Here is a 21,495-nt window from a genome sequence, read left to right as displayed (position 1 = left end):
CTCGATTGCATTCTAATACAGATAATCTTATATATATAGGAATATTCTACAATATATACAGGGTGTTTCCTTCACAATACGTATAAGGAACTTAAATGACCTGGGTGGCGGCACTATTGCCGAAATAAAACATGGCGCCGAAGAGGTTAATCGCCGTTGACAGTAGGAACACTGGTACCCAACCTCCGCCGCCTGTGGTTACCATATGCGCCGTCAGAGGGCCGCACAGCATGCCCGGAATGGTAGCGAGAGTATTACTAATCGCAAACGTGGTTCCTGAGTGATTCGGAGCCACGTCGACGTGGTTACTCAAATGTCCGGCAGAGTTCGACGCGCTGAGGCCCATCGAAACGGAAACCAGTACTATGGCGAGGAAGCGTTCATCCACCACGCAGAAAATCGCCAAGAACAACGCTGGGCCAACCAAACCAATGCAAGTCATAAGTCGGCGTACATTCAATACACTCCAGCTCTTGTTTAATAACAGAGAATCAGCAAGATGGCCGCTGATGACACCGCAGATTGAGTTGACAATGTAGGGAACTGCAGTCAGGCTGAGACAATGCGCGTCTGCGCCTAGCGTTCGGCTGAGATATGTAGGCAACCATTGCATGACGATGTAAGAACCCCAATTCATCGCAAAGTGCGCAACGTACAACGCCCACAATGGCCGCTTTGAAAGCAGCTCGTAAATCAGCGTCCTGCTTGGTAGTTTGCTGCTTTTTACAGGTGGAGATTTACCATGCAGGGGCATAGTTTCATCCACGTCCCCAAGCGGTCTTTCCGGATACATAGTCAACCAGAGACACAGCCAAATGAAACCCAGCGCTCCGAAGAAGTAAAACGATGACTCCCATTGCAAATGCGGACAAAACTACAACAAAACGCATTACTTTATTATTTCCAGCACATAATTATCACTTACAACTGATGCAACAGTCTGTCCAACACTCCCTGCAGCAATCAAGTATCCAAACGCGCGTGATCTACCCTCGACGGGGATACTATGCGCAAAAAGATGAAATATGGTAGGCAACCCAAGACCCTCCGCGAATCCCAACACAATCCGGCATACAACCAGCGCAGTCAAACTCGATGCAAGTAGGGGAGTTAAAAATGTTGCTGTAGACCATAGTAATACACTACTGATGAGCATATTCTTCACCCCCACACAGGGCAGAAACAGCGAGCCGATGATTTGACTCGTAAAGTAGCCAAACGCGAACGCCGACAGGATCCATCCTTGGGCGTGCAGCGTCCAGTGGAAGACATCCGTCATCGGCACGATGGCGATGGGCATGATCACCCTGTCCGCGGAGTTGATAAAGTTCGCCGCCGCACATAGCGCAATGATGCGGGACGTCCGCGTGAACCAACGAATTCTCATCGTGAGACGCAAACTTCGCACGCGAAACCCACGAAATTCGGTTTACATCGCTGTCGATGGAATGCAGACAATCAGGAATGTTTTAATTGAATCTTCCGGTTGTTCCTGATGCGGGTTTTTTTAACGCAACAACCGCCAACAACAGCTGTAGTACAAACAAGTGACGTGACATGCGATTATCCTTCCCGCAGTTACAAAAACTCCACCTAGAGGGCGCTGTAAGTATTGAACTTCTATAACATCTACAGGGTGAAAAATAAATAGTAATTATTTTAATTATAAAAATCAAGGATGTGTATTTAAACCTCCTTCTCGTTCTCCTCCTCGTCTTCCTCGTCGGGATCATCCCGCGTTTGTTCAATATAATGCTGCGCATCTTGGTACGCCTTCTTCACCGCTTTGCGATCAGTCGGTTTGCGTGGCTCGTTTAATTTACCGGCGTCTTTCTCCTTATCCATGTCTAACATTTCTAATTTCTCACGTGGTAACCACTGCCACGTGCGTTTCGCATCGAAGAACAAGACTAAATATACAAAAGTATCGGTGTGATTCTCGCGTAGTGACATAACCTCTGCGGGTGGTGAGGGTAGCGGTACCCCACGATAAACATAACCTTTGGGCATCTCAGGATCTATTATAAGCGCTGGATACCATGGGTAACCACGACACTTCGCCCAAACTAACTGTAGAGGGCGCAGTTTACTGTCATTTGATTCAGACTCAATTTCTGTTTCTTTCGCTACTTTCTCAACGCTTTCCGCTGCATTTTCACCATCAACAGATTCACCTACTTCAGATTTAACATCCTCTACATCATCCTCATCGTTTACCTCAGAGTTACTACCGCTAGAATCCTCATCAGTATCAATTTCCGATAAACTAAACGAATAACACGTGGATAATGTACTGTCTGATTCACTTTCATCCTCACCGGAGCTTTTATGCCTTGTGCGATACACGCGAAAAGAATCAGGCACATCGCGTTTATCATTCTTAGTCTTCTCGGGTTTCTTTTCGGAATCATTCGGTTCTTTTACCGCTGATCCAGTTACAGTGGAAGTTACAACCGGTGTGACTTTAGCTTTACCTTTTTTTGCTTTTGACACAACCGGCGTCTGCGCATTATTACCTAATGAAGTATTATTAGTTGCAGGCGCATCAGGACTTGCATCTTTATCATCCGGTGGTTTTTTAAACGCAGCCTGGGCTTTTCTTGTTAATAACACCGCTGTTCTACGATTGACACCGGTTGGAGAAGTACCTGCTACATGAAAATATACAAATAAATAAATAAATATGAATTATTTTAATGTAACAAACCACTACTTGGCTGGGAAGGCGTCTTGATGGGTTCCTGCTCCTCCCCGTCGGATTGACTCTCCTTCGCGGACTCCTGCAGATTCAAAACGCGCTTCACTCGTACAATCTCCATCCGAATCTGTTTCATTCTCCGAGTTCTCTGGAGATTATGTTTAATCAACGCGCATTTCGTCAGGAGTAACTCCAGTTTATCTTTCACATCCGCTGTATTCTTTCCTTTAATCGCTTCGAATTCAGCAGCGATAATATTCGCGATATTTTCACCTGGTGCGACATTAACAACAACTTTCGAACACTCCTCGCCATTTTTCGTGTTTACCAGCTTTTGTGGTACATCCTCAACACTGGAAACTTCATGTTCATGCTCATCTTTGATTTCCTGTTTATTATCAGCCAATCCAATGCTTTCTAATTCTTTCTTCGCTTGTTTGAAGATAATAGCGCATTGATCACGCATCTTGGCCGCCGCGCGATAGAAAACCGTATCTTTATCATTATACTCAAAGCAATTATTAATCATCAACTCAAAATCTTTTTCAATATCCTCTATGCAGTGATATTCACCACATTCGAGTTTGGTGCGCATCGTGCTCAAATCCATCGGATGCGTCACAACCGTGATATAATCAGGGACTTCTTCAAGGTCAACGGGTTCCAGGAATATCTCATTGACATCCTTCGACGCGATAAGAAACAATAAATTACTTAAACTCGCTGTTAGGGGTTTGAATTGGACATTCCAACAACGCTCCGAGGATTTGATCAGTTCTAGTTTGAGTTTTTCGCGCTTGCGCACCAACTCACACAATAACCTAGCGCGTTCTAAATCCTGACGTAAACATTGCCAGTATTTCAACTGCCTGCAGAGTTCTATAGTATCGACATTACTCGTATTAGAATCACGTGTACCACCCTGCGCGCTTTGTAATCGTCTAAGTAAAGGAACACCATTCCTAAACTGTCGCTTCAAAGTCCAATACGCAATCAGTCGTTGAATAAACTGATTCTTTTTCTGTATACTCACAAGCGAACCGATCTCCTGTATACGATCAGGAGGTATAGTTGGGATTAGAATAACAGGGACAGTTCCGCGTTTCTTCGCGAGCATCTTCCGCGCTTGTTTCATTTTCTGCTTGATATCCTCCCGCTTTTCATCGCTAAAGTCCGCCGGCGCATGCGCATCACAATATGCGATCTTTTGTACTAAAACAGGCTGTGATTCACCGCCGCTGTCCTTCACCGTGTCCATTTTCATGTATAATCCTGCCGATTGCGCGCAGGTCACATGAAAAGCCGAATAACAATTGTTCTTGTGACATTGTATACATGCGCCGGCTTTCTGCTTGCATATATAACAAACCAGACGCCACCTAGCGGACGGTATGGTTTCTATTGAATCAATTGGTTCCAGAAACACGGTGTTTGCAAAGCGTACTTCGGGTATCCACAGCGCGCAAACAACATGCGCCCATTCACCTTTGTCTGTTTGTTTGAACGCACCGCCTTGATTCGGACACAGGCGGCAATCAACCGGACGTGATGGTGACTGCAAACACCGACGGCATAACCATTGTCCTTCTGGGATATACGGCACCCCGTAACAGTCCTGATGAACTGCAAGGTTGCACATATCGCAGAATAGAATAACGTTCGTGTTTTGACACTCGCCGTCCATGCAAATGCAACAAACCGCATCGTCATCCACCACGGATCCTGTCTGACCACTCACAGACGCTTGGAAGTAACTTTCTTTCTCCAGGCGGTCCATTAACAGCTCTAAACTGTCGACAGAAACAGTCGGGAGGCCTGCTTCTTCGCGTCTTGTGTTTACCAGTGATAACCATGCTGTGTCTTCTTCATCCACGTCGTATTCCACTTCGCCGTCGAGTTCTTCCACGCTTTTTTCTATAAAACGGATGTAAGCGTTGGGTCGCGCAGGCGCATCGCATACAGAATAATCTTCGAGTTCTTTATATGACGCTTCCGGTAACGGAACGATTTCTTTCTCTTCTTTTACTCCTATGCCGCTATCATCATCGGGGAAATCATCCCGACTGCATATTTGTAGAGTGTCGTTGATATTCACTCTGAGCGCTTGATTGTTCACTTCAAATTGGACCATCTTTTGAGCTTCTTCATAGGTTAAAGGTTCTGGTACCGCCGGAAGTGCAGCGGGTGTTTGATGCGCTTTGGATGTTCTCGAACGACCTGAAACAAACATTTTTAATACAAAGTTGCAAAAAACTTTCAAAGTGTACAATACTTTTACTCTTTTTGTTTTTTGGCGTACACTTTGGTGTACCCGGCTTCGGCGTGGTGGGCATTATAGTTTAAACGATAAACTAATACAATTATCAACAAATTCTTGCATAGAAAACGAGTTTGAAGCAAAAAATTATTTGTTTGTTTCGCACAACGGTAAAAACGCGTACTAATAGGTTATGATCACTTAAAACTTGTATAGTAAACTGTCCTCAAACGAAATTTGCACGCGATAATGGCTCAGATAAAATATTAAACAAGTAACTTTAAAAGATTAATACGTAACACAAAACAACAATGCATGTCGTGCATAAAACCGCCGCACAAAACCGCAATCAACAGATGTTTACTACAACTTCTCTCGACGCATGAGGGCGCCACCAATCCACCGCCATGACCATATCCAAAAAACCGAGTGTCACGCGAAATAGACCAAACAAATAATTCAAAGTGACTATTATAAATTAAATTAGAGATACAATTACTTATATATGTACACCGAATGATTAAAGATAGCAGAGATTAGTTCATATTTAAACGCTGGCACATTCCACAATGGAGAACACAAACGAAATGCATCCGAATCGCAGCAGGGAGCCATGATGCAGCACAGCAGGTCCTTCCCAGCCGCAGGTACTCGAATCAACACCATTCGCATTCGTCTGTGGGGGCAGCGGCGTGCCAGGCGTGTCCTGTACATGTCGCGGCAGTGACGACACATTCGACATAGGATTAACACAAGAACATTCTTTATCCACCGAAGAATCAACAGCTTCGGCGATCATTTTCTCGTGTAAAATGGCAGCGGTGCCGTTAGATGTCGCTCCGCGTCGCATTGCACGTTTTCGCTTCTCGACAATCTCACGCACTTTCTTCTCCAAGTCATTGGTGCGGTTCGTATTCGGCGGGGTTGGACGATCAGCGATGTAATTGCAAAAGTAGATGTTGTTTACAAACGTGCCGTGCATGGAGTAGTTTAGTAACTCGTATTGTTTCGTATGCTAATAAAAACAAACAGAAAATAACCTTAAATGTTTTAAATTTAAATAAATTCGATAATTTACCTCATCATAAAAAATCACAGCATGTTTCGCTGAGACATTATTACAATGCCCATAGGCATCAAGTTGTAGATGATTGGAAGCACCTCGTCCTATAGATAAACTCCGATAACGCATGGAAAAAGCATCCGGAAACCTAAACAAACAAAAAAAAAACAATTTTATTCATGAAATAAAACGCGTTGAGAATAAAAACCTTGCTGATACAGTAGGCCGATACCCCATAAAACTAGCATCGTGCCTCAAGTCAGTCATCTCGCTGTTCCGCACATTGTAAAAATACTTCGACACAACCGGACAGAGCATCGCGCGTGCGCGCAGACTATTTATCGTGAACGCTGTCGAATGCGACTGCGGTTTTTGTTTTCTCTTGGGACTCGCAAACACTCTAGCAATTCTAAAAGACAAACAATTAAATTCAATAAAAATCAAACCTTTATATTGACAACAATCACCTTTCAATGTCAGCTGGAGTCAACAGTTGACTCGGCAGAGTATTCATGATGGGATTAACGTCCTGCGGTGGTTGTTGCGCGCTTTGCGCCTGTAAAATCTGCTGAATACGTTGCAGCGCTAGTAATTTCAGCACACGCTCGTCCAACTGCTGCAGTTCTCTTTCAACTGACAGCCAAACATAAAACATCAACAATTAATCAACCTATCTGGAAACTATGACATTGTTTACCTTCATGCACGTCAATAAACCCGAGATTTTGTTTCCTCGCAACGTTGTCTTCGCTTTTTATATCATTTTCAAGTTTTTCGAGTTTAATTTTCCTCAATCGTGATTGCGACTGCGTCTGTGATGTTTTCTCGCCGTTTTCTTCAACATGTTCAACTTGATTCTGTTGTTCACGCGCTGATTTCATCCGTTCTTCGTTTTGTTTGAGAACATCGTCAAGAAACTTGGCGCAATCATCGTTTAACATGAAAATATTAGCTGCTTTCAACCCGGCGATTGTTTCCTCATCCATATCTACATGTTTATCATCGCTGCAAGCTTCCAAATCATTCTTTTCATTCACCTCAACATCTTCGACTTTAATATCGTGATTATCATGATCAACAACGTGTATATCATTATTTGTCTGCACCGGTTCATAGTTTATATCGTAATCTTGTAGAAATTTACGTTTATATTCATTTTCCTCTCTGCTAAGCACCGTACTCAATCGTAAGACGTCTCTGAGTGACGGTAGTAAACTAATCGGAGATTTATAGTGCTGTTTGACAATATCCGGCACTTTCGCACGCCGCCTTTTGCCCAATTTGACTTTATACCGAAACGGTGGATTTTTCCGGTGTATCCGGCGGAAGAATTCCAGTTTAATCGCGTCTTGATCAACCGGATTGTTGGCGAATTCCGACCAGAGTTTGTTGCGTTCGGTTGCCGATGCGCTTTTGAGTAATTGCGTATCGAGAAAGTGTTGAACATGATTCGGGCACATCCAGCGATCGGTCGGGGGTGAAGTCAGCGGTGGATCTAGGCAATCCAAGTGGAAATACAGCGAGCAGAAGTCGCACGCGATGAGGAGACCTGCCCGACAGGTTTTTGAACAGACGTAGCACTTCGCCGTTGCGGGATTATCACATTTTTCGGGTGCTGCTGAAGTTGTTGATGTGTGGGATTGTTTTTTATGACAATCCACTACATAAAAACAATATAATTACTTATATAAAAGAAAATACAAAAGAAAATGTATTTTTTTACCTTTATCTGTGCCTGGAAAGATACAAGGCTCCAACATTTGTGCAGGCAATTGAAATTGTGTTGGATTCGCCTGACTGGCAGCCTCAATCAACATATCCAACATACTTTTGCACCCCTTTTCTTTTTTTGCTTCCTTTTCTTTGTCATCATCATCACAGCTTCTTTTCCGCTTGGCTGTGGTGCTTCTACATCGATGGCACAACCATTCTCCAACTGGAATATCATCCTCATCCAATGGCGGATCACTTGTAGTAGAAATAAATATGTTTTATATGAAAATTTAAGAGAACAAGATGAGAAAACTTACTGGCATGTGAGATGAAAGCTAGAGGGACATTTGTCACAGCAAATCAGATCACCACCTTCATTACAGCTATCACAAAGATCATGATTGTGTCCTCTGCCATGTCTTTTAAAATACGGATGTTTGTTTTTCGTGCGTGGATGACCGCCGCTGCCTCGTTCATTGCTCACTGGCGGTGCTATCAACGCTTGGATTTGCTAAAATTGCCAGCATTCATTTAATATTGTCATTTGAATGAGAATTTAAAGGAAAAGCGCGAAATACTCACAGGCATCAAGCCAGTACTTTCGTAATCGACCATTTTAGCGGTGTGTGAGAGGGAGACTCACTTTGGAAGCATCAATTCGTGTGTTTTATGTGAATATTTAAACAATTATTGTAGTTGTCTTTCTTAAGAGTTCCGCACAATATACGAGGTTACAAACTGAAACTGGAAGCTGTTGTTAGTGGTGTTGGTGCAGTATAGAGTCGATGCTGTTGTTTGGGTTGCCTAACAAAGATGCGCATAATTCAAATTTTGAAAATAACTGCCATTAGTTAAATTAAAACAGAATTAAACCAATGAACATTAAAAGAGTGTAGTAACAAGCTAATACACAGAGAATACTTAAGTTGTTGTTGTAATATGAGCCTGTAAATTAATTTCCATTGTATGTTTGCCGCAAAAGATGAAGTTGACATCTGACGTCACAAGGCGGCCATGACGTTGAAACAAGGAGTTGCAGAAAATATCACAAATTCTTTCCCAATTAGAATGAAAATTGCGACAAATAGGACAAAAGTTAGCTTGAGAATGACTCAGAATTAGCAAGACAGTCATCTTAAGCACCTTCTCTCCTCTTGTTTTCCCTATACCAACCGCAATGTTTAAAATTACAGATGAATTGCTCACATTTCTCTTAAAATCTTTATTATTTCGTACTTTTTTGATCCACGTTGATAATGTTACTCAGGAAGGTCTTACCATTAATCAACTTAGTGGTAGCAATAATAAACTCCACATTAGAGTCTTCCATCTGCGATAAATGCCTCAACGCCGAAATCTGCACGCAAAAACAAACCAAAAACAACAATTCAAACAAAACGCATTTAAAAATTACCTCTGCATAAGTGCATCCCCCAATAAACAACACCAAAACCACCGTCGGCGAGTCACTACTCTGATTCTGCTGATTGAACACAATCGGATTATCCTCAAACGTAGGCCCCGGCAGCAAACCCAACAAATCCTGCAGCTGCTTCCATCCGTCGTTCTTCATCAACTTCTCAATAATCCGCACCGACAACGGCGCATACCCACTGTGCACATAACTCACATCAGTCGGATTAATCTCCGAAGTGTCTTCCACAGTTAAATGCAACGCTTTCCTCAAAACCATGTACGGACGCACTCCGGATTGACACCGCAACAATCCCACCTTCTCTAAATGAGTTATGGCAATCAGTGCTTGAATCCCATAGACTTGAACAAGCTCCCGCTTGTAATACTCCAACAGTTTTTGTTTCATTCCACTGGAAGCAATGCATTGCAGGCAAATCAGACGCAACACCTCAACAATCGGTGCTTTTTGAGCTAATAACGACTCAATGAATGGACTAGCCTTGTCTAAATCAATACAATTCAAAAACTCCTGCCCTGTTTGCAGATAATCCAAGAAATCAAAGCCATCGGTGACTTCTTTGATACACTCCGCAATAGCAGTGTGTTCCGCGAGCGCTTTTTTATCCGACATCAATTGTGGCAGTTTCTGCACGAATAACTTCATCTCCTGCACGGTTTTCTTGTGCCTATCTTCCATTTGTGAAGAGATAAGCTTCGCCTGTTTGGATAGATACGGTCCAACCGCATTGAAATGTTTATCGCGTAAATTCGCGAATAGTTTATCGCCAGAATTCAAAATGATTTTCTTACGCTCTTCGCGGAGTGAATCCACAACACGCTCTTCGTTACTCTTGAATTTTTCGGATGGAAACGTCGCTGTGGCTGTATTAATCCCGTAGATTTCATCAATTAATCCTTCGTAAGTTAATTGTGTGACTAGCGGTGTTACAAGATCAATACAACGGTCTATGAGGAGAATTTGGTCGATTGATGAAGCTCGATGGGTTTTAAATGTTTCCTGGAGGTTGGATTCACGTTGTAGGCGTTGGACGAGGTCCCAGACTTGTTTGGCTGCTTGTCCTTTACCCCAAACACGTGGAATTGGGCCGTACACTTTTTGCAGAGAGATTAACGAATGTGCGATTTGATACAGCGTCGATGGGTCGTTTTGTATGTTATATTCACTTAAAATGCAATCAAAATATTAATTTTCTAGATGGAATAATGCTCAATACCTACCTAAACATCTCAGGAATCTCTAATGAGAGTAAATCACTCTCAAAAGGGAATAATTCACATTTGAACTCTTCAATGAGTGTCAAACTGCCCAACATTCGCTGATTCTCCAATCTTTTCTGGCATAGCAAGCAGAGTTTCGGTACGAAGAACAAGTGATACTGTTTTTGTTTGCCGCTTGCAGTTGCAGAGTCCTGGTGCACATTAAAAGCAACCAAATCCATCGAATGTAGTTTCGGACGCGTGATGAATATAACATGCTTTACATTGGTTTCTGGTAGTGGAATATTACGCAAAGGGAACATCTTCTGCACCCCGATGGCTTCCAATTGATGGTATTGAGCAATGAGCCCCACAGGGCCTGCTAAAGAGTTTTCCCAGACGATTAATTTGGGCCCGACACATTTCTCCAACAAAGTGATGAGACTGTTTCGGGCGAGATTCTCGATGAGGGAGATGTCCACACGACCACCCTGCAGGTGACTCTGCGTCATAATTCGTATAATTTTCAACTGCAAATGATGTTGAAATGGTGTTATTATTGCTGCAACCGCCTACAACATTTTAAAGATAACAAAATAATGTTTTGACACATCAGTATGAGTGTATACTTGGTTGCATACTTTCAGGCGCACATCCTGTTTACACCGAGTGTTCCTATTAGACTGGAATAATCAGATCAGAAACACTATTGGATAATTCTCGATAATCTATTTCTTCCAAAGTTTAGGAACTAAAAACATTGTCCACATCATTTGTCGGCCCAAAAGAAACGCGTGTGTGTATATATGTAGATCTCAATGTGATGTTTGTCGTGTGTGGATGTGTTTTACATTGTTACACTTTCTCTTTACAAATCAGTCTTAAACGAATTCCATCTCAAAAAAAAAAAACAATAAACAATTTTAGTCACAGAGTAAAACGAAATAAGTACGCGATGCTCGTTGCTGCCATCATCTCCCACCTCCATCTTCTTCATAAATTAGTCGAATAAATAAATTGTTAAATAAACGAAGACGCCGCCCGTCCGCCCGCCTGCCACTTGAGCAAAATTCCACAAACAAGTACTAGTAGAAGTAGTAGTAGTATATACAATTTACAATAATCAATCAACACAATTTCGCATCGCTTTTCGCGTTCACGTTCATCGTAGTAGGCCTGCGCGTTTGCGTTCCGCTGCTCGCGTGTGTGTGTGTATGTGTTACAACCTAGGATGGATATCTCTTATCGCTATGTATATAAATTAGTCAATCGTTAATTGTCAATTAGGAGCTAAGATCACACAAAGTATGTTAATTAATGCTTAAATATAGTAATTCTACACCAGTCCACGACGCGCGCATTCGTCTCTCACTCGTGTGTGTGTGTGTGTTTTCTTCTTCTTCTTCATTTTTTAATTCATTTACTCTTAATTTAGCGCAAATTAAACGACTAATTAATGCCTCGCTCGATGATCAGATCAGATGATGAATAATAAGTAATAGTAGCCGCCCAAGAAACATCGATTTATGTACACGTACAGTATTAAAGCTAATTGTAATGGGGGGATTCCCAATCTGCACATAGCACATGAATGAGGTTATGTGCAACTGGGAGGGTACTGGTGATTGATGGGTGTAGTTGGGTGTGTGTGTTTGTGCTAAAATTCCCTAAGTTTATGTACAACTCGTCGTCCGGCGCGCGCATTTCTAACGTCACGAGAGCATATTCTGCATCGTCTCGTCCAGGTCGAGATTGTTCTGCTGCAGATTAAGGATGGAATCAATGGCGGACTGCACCTGCTCGTCGATGCTGTCGTTCTCCTCGTTGTTGCTGCGCGTCGACGCCGACGATCCGGACGAGGACATCGCCGACGTCATGCTGCAATTGTAGTTGTTCAGATTCATACCGCTGGCGGCGTTGTTCAACTGCTGTTGATAGTTGGCTACATGTGTGTACTGTTGTTGCTGCTGCTGCTGCTGTTGGATATTAAACCGTTGCTGCTGTGGCTGTTGCGTCGCATTGAAATTCACATTCACCTGTTGTAAATTATGCATATTGGGACGCGTCTGTTGCTCTGTCCCGTTGATATTCGTCAGCGATGAAGATTTAAGAACAAAACGCGTTGCTTCCGCTGATTGTAAGCCATTCTGATTGCCTACAGCTACTACCCTGGAGGTTTTCTCCATACGCTGCTTTTTCGTCTCAACTTTTTCTTGTTGATGTACGATGGATGCAGGCCGTTTGGATGTTGCTATGGTATTAGAAGATGTTGTAATGGTGGACGTTGTCGGTGTGCAGTTGGACGTAGACACCACAGGCGCGCAGCTTGTGATGACTTGTGAATTTGCAACGGAAACAGTTGGTATACTGGTATCAACTGCAGAAGTACCATCGGGTAGACAACCCAACTCGCGTTGAATACAAGCCCACTCATCATAATCCTCCGCGTTCATCTCCGGCTGCATTTCCTGCTGTTGTTGTTGCATCGCTTGCAATTCATCAATCTCCTGGCGTAATTTAATCAGCGACTGTTGTTCTTCGCTGAGAAACATTCTATCCAACATCATTAGCTCGGATGTTTGTACATGACGCTAAAAACAACACAATAAATTAATAAATACAGAATGTTTAATTTAAGTAGAGTTAAATTTGCTGATGCTTACTTGACTCTCCTTGTGCAGCAAGAAGCGATACTTGTCGACCATGCGCCCAAACTTGCCAATGAAGTGGCGCGCCGTAAGCTCGAAAATCTCGTCCGCCTTGGAGAGATCCTTCTCGCTGAGCACCGGCTGCTCGAAGCAGTGGTAGCGAATGAGGCGCTTGCACGCGTCCGCCTTGTCCCTGAAAGGAGTGTGAATGTCCGGCTTAATCGCACCATTCTGGTCCGTATTCATTTGTTGCTCGATTCTAATAACAAAGAACACCAGGAAAATTATAAATAAACGGACAAACAAACAACGCACGCATGACAACAAACACATAAAACAAACGTTCAAAAATCGCATAAGCATCGGGATCGGAAACCAAAAAGAGGAAAAAGGGAACAATAAACGTAGCAAATCCAAAATCAACTTACAATTGCGAACGCTTGTACAGCGTCAGTTTATTCGCCTGCGCACTCGACTGAGCAGCCTGAGCCTGCGTTTGTACTTGACTCTGTCCGGCGGTAACCGTTGCAGTTGCAACCACATTCACACTGGAAGTTGTAACAACCGTTGAAGACGCCGCAGAAGACGACGAAGCAGCCGTTAAAATCGTTGTAGTTGGAATAGAACTTGTACCAATATCAATCTTGGGCTGAATCAAAACCTACAACAAATAAAACCATCAATAAATTGTTCAATTAAACCTATTGAAACACAACTTACAGGTGGTTTAATCTCTGGTGCACTGCTGGTTGCATTCTGCGCCTGTGCCTGCGTTTGATTCTTAATCGGTGGACTAAGCACCTCATTCTTCACCATGCTGGAATTATTGACGATAATCTGATTGCCGTGATAGAATACTTTATCGGGCGGCAGCAGCTTGCCGCTGGCGAGTATATTCTGCTGCTCCTGAAACAACAACTTCAACGCATTCTGCGTCTCCACATTCCCCGGTTGCATACGCGTCGATAACGTCTGAATCTGCAGTTGTATACTCTTCAGGTGCTGTTGTTTCTGGGGTGTTAGTTGGATCATAATGCGTTGTCCCTGATTACTAGGTGGTATTTGTGGAAGTGGCAACGAGGAGGAAACAATCATAGACTGACTGGTTTGAATATTAGCAGGTGCGGGTGTAGGTGTAGGTTGCGTTGCCTGAGCTGCTTGCGCTGCCTGCACAGCTTGCGATGGTTGAATAAGTTGATTCGAAGTAATCTGCAACTTTTTCGTTGTTGCCGGCGGCTGTTGTTGCTGCACTTGTGGTTGTTCTTCCTGAATCAACTGCATTTGCATCTGCATCTGCACGGGTTGCACTTGTTTCTGCAGTTTCACCACAGGTTTCGCCTGTTGCAGTTGTGTTTCCTCCATCAACTGGCCTAAAAACCTCTCCACGTCGGGATTCTGCTGTTGATCCATTTTAACAACCACCTCAGGTTGTTGTTGTTTATTCACAACCTGTGCAGTAGACGCAGGTGTAGAATGCACCATAGTCAACCCAGGCATAGACGCCGCTGGAGTAACACTCATCCTACTAGTAACCACCGATGGCGCCATTGTAGTCATCGTAACCGAAACACTCGGCACCGCTGAAATCAACGACATCCCCGAAGAAACAACAATATGCTGGATAGAAGTCGCTGGTGTGATTGGCGTAATCGGTGTGACAACCATCCCCGACGGCGTCGACGCCATACTGCCTAGATTGTTAATATTATGCGTGGTTGTTGTTGCGGGTATACACCGCGGGCTAATCATCACCCTGGAAACAGCATTGGCAGGCGCGACAGCCGTCACCAGCTTCGTCTGCGTCGACAGTTGTTGCTGTGGCTGCGCTTGCATAACAATCGACGGTTGTATAATCGCCGCGGTTTTAATCTTTGCGTTTACAGGTACGTTGTTTGTTTCAGTGCCGGCACCAGCCACACTATTGATAATCTTATCCAGATTATTCCCGCTCTTCATCACGACATTCGGCGGGGCGGTGACCACCGCCGGATTGTGATTACACATCTCTTTGACAACCGCAGCGATCTTACTCACTGGTTTCTTGATGGGTTTTATCTTGGGCGAGGTCTTCTTCTCAGAGATATCCTTGGCAGGTCGCTGCATGAATATCGTTTGTCCATTAACGGTCAACTGCCCGTTGCGTTTCAGTTGTTCAAGTTGTTCCGGTGTTAAATTTACCACATAAGAAGTAGGCGCAGGTGGCTGCGGTTGTGGTGGTGGTTGCGGCTGCGTGGGAGTCTGTTGATGATGATGCTGATGCGCCTGATGATGAATCGGGTGTACAGTTTGCACTGGCGGTTGACTCTTCTGAAACGGTTGTACTTTCAGCACTGGTTGTTGCCCTGTGGCGCTTGTCGGCGGCGCCGTGGGCAACGTAGATGGTAGTGAACTGGGAAAAAACTGCGTTTGACAATTCGCACTGCTCGCGTTGCCTACAGGACTAGCAGAAGGTGTGAAATTCGAGGTGGTTGTCGTCGGTGCCGTGGATGATAGATTATTGGCAACAACCGCAGGCGCAGCCGACACCAATTTCTGCAACTGCGCCTGTTGACTCTGCTGTTGCAACAAGTGCTGCTGCTGCTGCTGCTGGGCGAGTCCCTGCAGTGTGAGATTCGGCTGCTGCATGATATTCTGCTGTTGCAATAAACTCTGAATCTGCCCTTGGAGTTGACTCTGTATGCTCTGTATCTGCGGCTGGACAATCTGATGCTGTACGGTTTGAATCGTCTGCGATTGCACCGTCTGTTGCTGGATAGTCTGCACGCTTTGCTGCTGTATCGTCTGCACAGTCTGCGAATGAATCTGTTGATCAATCGACGGCTGCAGCACTAGACTACCACACCCGCCATTCAAGCCGAAAATACTCTGCAGAAGCAACTGCGATTGCAGATCCTGATTGAGCGTAGGATCATGCTGTAACACTAGTCGGCCATCTTCGCCTAGCGCCAGTTTAAAACCGCCATTGGCGCGTTGTTGCACCGCCATTAAACCATTCGTGCCGAGGGTAAAATTGGGCGCAGCAATACTAAACCCGCCAAACGGCGTCTGCTGCGCGTTCTGCGCCTGGAATGTTTGATTCAGCACCTGGACAATAGGCGCGGCGTGCCCGGGCTGGTGATGTGACTGCGGTATCTGCTGCGGTTGCGAGATGACCATCTGCGGAGGCGCCGGGAGTTTCTTCTCGGGTTGCGGCGTAGTCGCCGTTGATGTGGACGCATCGCTCTCACTCTGCGACGCGTCCGATTCAAACATGACATCGTCATCGTCGCCAATACCCGAGAGTTTCATGATATTGGCGAGATCTAGTTTCTGTTTCTTCTTCTTCGCCGGCGGTCTCTTCTTAGGCGAGGGTGAGACCACTACCGGCGGTGAAGATAGTGACGTTTGGAGATTTTGTACTGGTGCCATCTACAATTAATTATATTAAATTGATATAAATACAAATATAAGTAATAAATACGCTTACTTGTGTGACATAAGTCGTTGCAGGAATACCGACCCCATTGGTAAGCACCCGCACCATGGGTTGACTGCGCGGCGGCTGCAAGTGCAGCAATTGCTGCCCGGTGGCAGGCTGTAAAATCAGCCCCTGCGGCGTCTGCTGCACCTGTTGAACCTGCTGTACCTGCTGCACCTGAGGTGAGATCTTCGCCGTCTGCGGCTGTAGAATAAACCGGACGCCCGGCGCCGTCGCCAGCATTGGCATCTGATTCAGTAGCAGCGGATGCTGCTGCATGAGTGCCGCTTGCGGCGCACCGCCGCTGGTTGGGAGCATTTGTATCTGCGCGGGACTGGCTGCAGCCGCCGGTCGCGGACTTTGTCGCGCTGTGGTTCCGCTGGCCGCCGCCGGCTTCGGTAGAATATTCTGCGGCGGTTTCAGCTTGATGACGTTGGCCGTCGTCGCCTGCTGGTGTATCTGGCGGCTTGCCATCACTGGATTGATTATTTGCATCACTAAAACACATCATATATAAGTTTTAAGATGAGATTCAAATGGGAGATGATGATGATTAGGATGGTTACCTGGATAGGTTGGTTGTGGAGTGGGCGGCTTCATCGCCTGCGGTGAAGGACTCTTGTACGGCCCCGGCGAGGGATTCGAGTAGACCGGCGACACGCTGGTGACGATGGGCTTCTTCACCAGATGCAGATTGTTGGAGCCAACAATGGTGCAGTTGGTGTTGAGGTGCTCATACTCGATCACCTTTTCAGTGAGCAGGAGATTCTTGGGCGACTTGCACATCTTTGCTGCCTTCTGAGACATTGTCTTTGTGCACGCGCGCGAGGAATGCGTGTGTGCGATCACTGCGAGATGCGATGTGGCTTAGCCGAACTCGAAGAGGGCCATTGCGTCGCGCTGCTGCTCGCTGCCGGCCATCACGTCCGCCTGCTGCTGCTGGGGCTGGCACCGGCGCGGCGAGGCATTGGTCGCGGGGGCGCACTCTGCAAAACGACACACACACACACTCTTTCACTGCGAGGGTAACCTCTGCGCGCCTCCTTTGTTTTTGTTTACTCGCTGAGTAACTCAGCACGGTTGCTATGGAAACACTGTTTTCCCACTCGAAGCGGCACCGTTTCGCCCGCCAAACGCGCGCTTGTGACCCGAGGGGCCCGGTGGCGGTCGCCGTCGCCGAGGACACAGCACGGCGCGACCAAGGCGCAATCTAGGCGCGCGCTGTCCTTGCGTCCTCACGCCGCGAGCGAGCTCGGAGGCCGCGCACCGCTCGCACGCGCCCGCTCATCGCCCGCGCACCGCAACCGCACGAGATCCCCGTGTAACAACACTCGCTGGCCGCCGCTCGCCGACCGCTGCTCCAGAATTCGCGCAAACAAACACCGCCGCCGCGTATCAATTGTCAAATCGCAGCGCGTCCGCGATAAGCAAACTAGTGTTTCTGTCGGCCATCTTTAATGCGCTATAACGCACTCGGTGAGCGTCGGGCGCCTCCGCCACTTGCGCCACACTGCTGCCAACCTACAACAACAGCTGGCCTAGGGTCCTCTCAGCAGCGAACGATTAAAAAACAATGATTAATTGCTTTTTAATTAGTCGGCACGCCCACCGTCCGAGACCAGCGGCGTGCTTTCTGACTTAAAGAGTACAATCAAAGTATTGCCGATGGTCAATCCACGTGCAATTTCGACTAATAAACAGAAAAAAACGCGACTACTTTTCGCCTCCAGGGAAATTTCGCTAAATTTACCCCAGAAAAATTACCAATATGAAATTAACGCAATCGAAAGAAATTAATTCCAATTGGAAGTCCAATCAAGACGAATCGCATTGTTTCGTGCACATAAATGCGTGTACAACAGCGATAAGTTACTATCAATCATTTGTCTCGTTATCTCCACCCTACACGCGAGTACACGTCGCCACATGCAAATAAAACCTGTCTATATGTGTGTGTGTGTATGTGTGCGATGACAAACAAAGAAGCACAGGTGTAACGCCATTCGGCGCAATCATAAATCAATAAAAATCTAAGGTTACGAGCGGTCGGCGGGACGCACACACGTCGATCAGCACACACTCGCCACCGGCTGATGGAGCGTGCGTGCGTGTGTGTTGTACAATTAAAAATCGGCACGCGTGATTGCGTCCGGCGATCGCATCGCCGCCGCCATCACGGGGGCGAGCGCGATCGTCATGCGAGAGATGATGATCGTGCGCTGCATCGCGTCCGTACGCACGCACGAGCCGCACGAAATTCGCGTGAAAATGAATAAAATTCTACGTACCCCGGCGTGTTTAGGTTTGCTGGCTGCACTTTGTTAAGGATTTCGGGGTCCGCGCAAGGATCACGCAAGGAACGCGCGCGTTTCATTGGCCGGCGCGGCTTCGAGACGGCCACACACGCATGCGCACCTAATACCCCACACACAGTTTGGGAGAGGAACACAATCATCGCCGCCATTAACTGTCAAACACTTTACAAATTAATCAATTAATTATTCAAAAAAGAGAAACAGCCGGGAATCGATCCAGAATGTCATTTATAGAAAATAGTTCTATTGGCACTTAAGTTAACGATAATTACAAAATAGAATTAAAACTAATTGAGTTGACGCACGCTGTGTGTTTCGCTTACGCGCATTCCATTGTTGAGATACTATTGCTATTCTCATTGAAACCGGTGATGATTGGCGTCTCGGCGGCCGGCGTCGGATCCTCCCAGTTGATTTTAAATCTGGTTACTCTTGGTTCAGACGCCAGGATGTTTCGCGTCACTTGATCGAATTGCGGTGGACTTGGCGGATTCTCGCGCATTTCAGGATCCGCATATTCATTGTTAATAAAGTAACCGACACGAATAAACTCCTGGTTTTTGTATAGGCAAGTGAGGAGGACAACAGTCACGCCGATGGCGTCGTTTTCAGGAATTCGTGCCACATTCGGCGGTTCTGCTTGGAACATGAACATGTGTTTTCCTTCAGGAATCGGGCCCACAAAGACAGAATCCAGTACTTGATCATGTTCCTCACTCTCTGCTGACCCTACATAAATCATTTTCCACTCTAGATCTATAAAAATACAATAATTATAATATAAAATGACTCAAGATGTAATTTAACTTCAAAAACCTTCTTTAAGTTCTTCAATACACTCAAAAGTAATCTCAAATTGAAAGGGGTTGGAAAACGGGCTCGGATTGTCCATCACAGTGATGTTGCACAGCTGTACTTTCGCCATTGTTATAAACTTTACAAAATTCTTCTCTGTTCTGCTTCAAACGGCGATAAACTTTGAGGTTAGATTGGATGCAAGCAGGTATAAAGTCCCGCTAAAATTCTGACAACATTAAAAACACGATTATAAGCTGAAAAACTAACTTACCACTAGTTATTAATATCACCAGTGATGTACAATTAGCTAAATTAATGACGAATAGTATTTCTAGCTGTGAAAAACGTCGGAAATTATTTTAAACGCAACAGTTTTCCATGAACGACACTTACACACAAAAAGAAAAAGCGGTTGGCAATCGTCAGTCACAGCGCCCTCACACGACAAACTTACAAACCACAAAACAGCGTATAATTGGTTGCATATAGTAAACAACACTTCTAATAATTTAAATTCATACGAAAAATTAACTAAAAACCACGATATTATTAACTATTATGTATTAGAAGCACGTAAAATATTGCTTTCACTAGCATAGATAATAAGTTATCTAGTTCGGGTGGCAATTGATGGTTATTACAGGCAATAATTGTAATGATTGTCACCGGCAAGCGTCGTTATCCGAGAGTAATGAAAGTAAAACGACGTTATTAATTAATTAGAGCGTGTTAATTACCATTGACGCACATTGTGATCTTAGCGGGGCGGCGGTGGTGAAACAAGCGACAAAAGCGAAATTATAGCTTGATTTACCATTCAGGCCTTTGCGACGTCATTGCCAACGTGAAAATATGTTATTCCCGTGGTAATTAGGGTAGAAAATAGTAAAATTCAACCCTGGGAGAAACAATACCATTTCCGGATATAAATTGTATTAATAACCACATAGAAAGTATTTGATTTGATACTATCAACAACTTTGTGTCTGTTTTTACGCGTATTACGCTAGGGATTTGCGTAAATCCCTCGGGAAAAGTTTTATGGATGTTTTACGCGTGTTACAAAGTGTATTACAAAGAAACAATGCGAAAACGAGTAAACGAATGCAAATACACATTTCGGGTGCGCAGGGGATGAATGAAATACGTATCTACGCATTGTGGGATTTGTTGCGCGCCGTTGACGCATATAACGAACCAATAAAATCTAACGAGTTGTTGGCACTAATGAGAACAGCGATAATTGCGTGCCGCGCAGGGACAAACGACGCTTGATTGATAATTGGCCGCATGTGGTGCACACAAGCCACAAAAGTTACGAAAAGCAGAAGAAGACGACGAAGAAAAAAAAACCGACCAAGCGCAGTTATTAATAAAGCAACTATTTGCTGATTAAACATCAATATCATAAATTGTTAATTACTCTAGTTATGAATGAATGAATGAGATGTGCATGTGCAATTTGTGCTTACGTGACGTTGTGCAATGCCAAACTGCAACGCGCAAGAAGTGCCTACGTGAGAATGGTCACGATTCATATGAATTCATCAATGAATGAATTTCTGAGATTTTTTTCGGAGAAAAATACTCGGAAATTGTTTAAATCTCAAATATGCGCGGATAATTAATTCAACTTTCGATTTATATACCGGATGTTACCGAAATACTTCAATGGAAACACGATAAAATGGTTTTTATCATTTTTACGCCCTTAAATGACTAATGAATGAAAGAATTCGTGGAAATGTCTTCGGCTGAGGCGGGATGGCGTCTTCTTGGGCCCTTTGTGAGATTTCTTCGCTTCTTCGTGGAATATCAAAGCTCGTAAATTTCATACGAAGCGTGTCTGCGTGCTTGTTCTAAGAACAATTGGGGAGGGCGTCGTGCGGCGTCGTGTGGCGGTTGGCGGCAC

At 44.8% G+C, this 21,495-nt stretch overlaps 6 protein-coding genes across 11 annotated transcripts; all 6 read right to left on the bottom strand.

Moving 5' to 3' along the window:
• Positions 1 to 10: 10 nt before the first annotated feature.
• LOC135801414 (uncharacterized) lies at positions 11 to 1,542 on the bottom strand. Its single transcript, XM_065314901.1, has 2 exons — positions 926 to 1,542; positions 11 to 874 (listed from the first exon to the last, which is right to left on the bottom strand). Exons 1-2 carry the CDS (start codon positions 1,385 to 1,387, stop codon positions 92 to 94), a joined length of 1,245 nt encoding a protein of 414 aa, XP_065170973.1. The 5' UTR covers positions 1,388 to 1,542; the 3' UTR covers positions 11 to 91.
• On the bottom strand, positions 1,492 to 5,337 carry Br140 (bromodomain-containing protein 140). Of its 5 annotated transcripts, none has more exons than XM_065314798.1 (4): positions 4,971 to 5,337; positions 2,708 to 4,915; positions 1,693 to 2,648; positions 1,492 to 1,629 (listed from the first exon to the last, which is right to left on the bottom strand). In XM_065314798.1, exons 1-4 carry the CDS (start codon positions 5,029 to 5,031, stop codon positions 1,621 to 1,623), a joined length of 3,234 nt encoding a protein of 1,077 aa, XP_065170870.1. In that variant the 5' UTR covers positions 5,032 to 5,337; the 3' UTR covers positions 1,492 to 1,620. The 5 variants fall into 5 exon arrangements, with proteins under 5 accessions (XP_065170870.1, XP_065170878.1, XP_065170885.1 ...); XM_065314806.1 differs by having other exon boundaries at positions 1,693 to 2,651; positions 2,714 to 4,915; XM_065314813.1 differs by having other exon boundaries at positions 2,714 to 4,915.
• A 73-nt stretch (positions 5,338 to 5,410) lies between these two features.
• LOC135801370 (PHD finger protein 12) lies at positions 5,411 to 8,493 on the bottom strand. The gene is made up of 8 exons (XM_065314839.1): positions 8,314 to 8,493; positions 8,049 to 8,242; positions 7,742 to 7,986; positions 6,716 to 7,678; positions 6,486 to 6,651; positions 6,227 to 6,427; positions 6,034 to 6,166; positions 5,411 to 5,970 (listed from the first exon to the last, which is right to left on the bottom strand). The coding sequence occupies exons 1-8, from the start codon at positions 8,344 to 8,346 to the stop codon at positions 5,503 to 5,505; spliced, it is 2,403 nt and encodes an 800-aa protein (XP_065170911.1). The 5' UTR covers positions 8,347 to 8,493; the 3' UTR covers positions 5,411 to 5,502.
• A 445-nt stretch (positions 8,494 to 8,938) lies between these two features.
• car (vacuolar protein sorting-associated protein 33A) lies at positions 8,939 to 10,992 on the bottom strand. The gene is made up of 3 exons (XM_065311801.1): positions 10,387 to 10,992; positions 9,146 to 10,331; positions 8,939 to 9,088 (listed from the first exon to the last, which is right to left on the bottom strand). Exons 1-3 carry the CDS (start codon positions 10,875 to 10,877, stop codon positions 8,957 to 8,959), a joined length of 1,809 nt encoding a protein of 602 aa, XP_065167873.1. The 5' UTR covers positions 10,878 to 10,992; the 3' UTR covers positions 8,939 to 8,956.
• An 87-nt stretch (positions 10,993 to 11,079) lies between these two features.
• Positions 11,080 to 18,842, bottom strand: LOC135798822 (zinc finger protein jing homolog). The gene is made up of 7 exons (XM_065311791.1): positions 18,759 to 18,842; positions 17,037 to 17,456; positions 16,480 to 16,967; positions 13,734 to 16,421; positions 13,442 to 13,674; positions 13,029 to 13,272; positions 11,080 to 12,956 (listed from the first exon to the last, which is right to left on the bottom strand). The coding sequence occupies exons 2-7, from the start codon at positions 17,275 to 17,277 to the stop codon at positions 12,078 to 12,080; spliced, it is 4,773 nt and encodes a 1,590-aa protein (XP_065167863.1). The 5' UTR covers positions 17,278 to 17,456; positions 18,759 to 18,842; the 3' UTR covers positions 11,080 to 12,077.
• Positions 18,843 to 18,996: 154 nt separating this feature from the next.
• asf1 (histone chaperone asf1) lies at positions 18,997 to 20,016 on the bottom strand. Of its 2 annotated transcripts, none has more exons than XM_065311811.1 (3): positions 19,855 to 20,016; positions 19,602 to 19,801; positions 18,997 to 19,541 (listed from the first exon to the last, which is right to left on the bottom strand). In XM_065311811.1, the coding sequence occupies exons 2-3, from the start codon at positions 19,708 to 19,710 to the stop codon at positions 19,105 to 19,107; spliced, it is 546 nt and encodes a 181-aa protein (XP_065167883.1). In that variant the 5' UTR covers positions 19,711 to 19,801; positions 19,855 to 20,016; the 3' UTR covers positions 18,997 to 19,104. The 2 variants fall into 2 exon arrangements, with proteins under 2 accessions (XP_065167883.1, XP_065167892.1); XM_065311820.1 differs by having other exon boundaries at positions 19,602 to 19,809; positions 19,855 to 20,010.
• Between the last annotated feature and the right edge of the window lie 1,479 nt (positions 20,017 to 21,495).

Source organism: Atheta coriaria, unplaced genomic scaffold (assembly GCF_025399875.1).
Source record: "Atheta coriaria isolate IRGN ID8LTWV9N9 unplaced genomic scaffold, Caltech_Dcor_3.1 hic_scaffold_2_pilon, whole genome shotgun sequence".
Taxonomy (NCBI): Eukaryota; Metazoa; Arthropoda; class Insecta; order Coleoptera; family Staphylinidae; genus Dalotia; species Dalotia coriaria.
The sequence above is the reverse complement of the archived record's forward strand: the minus strand, read 5'-3'. Positions and strand labels throughout refer to the sequence as shown.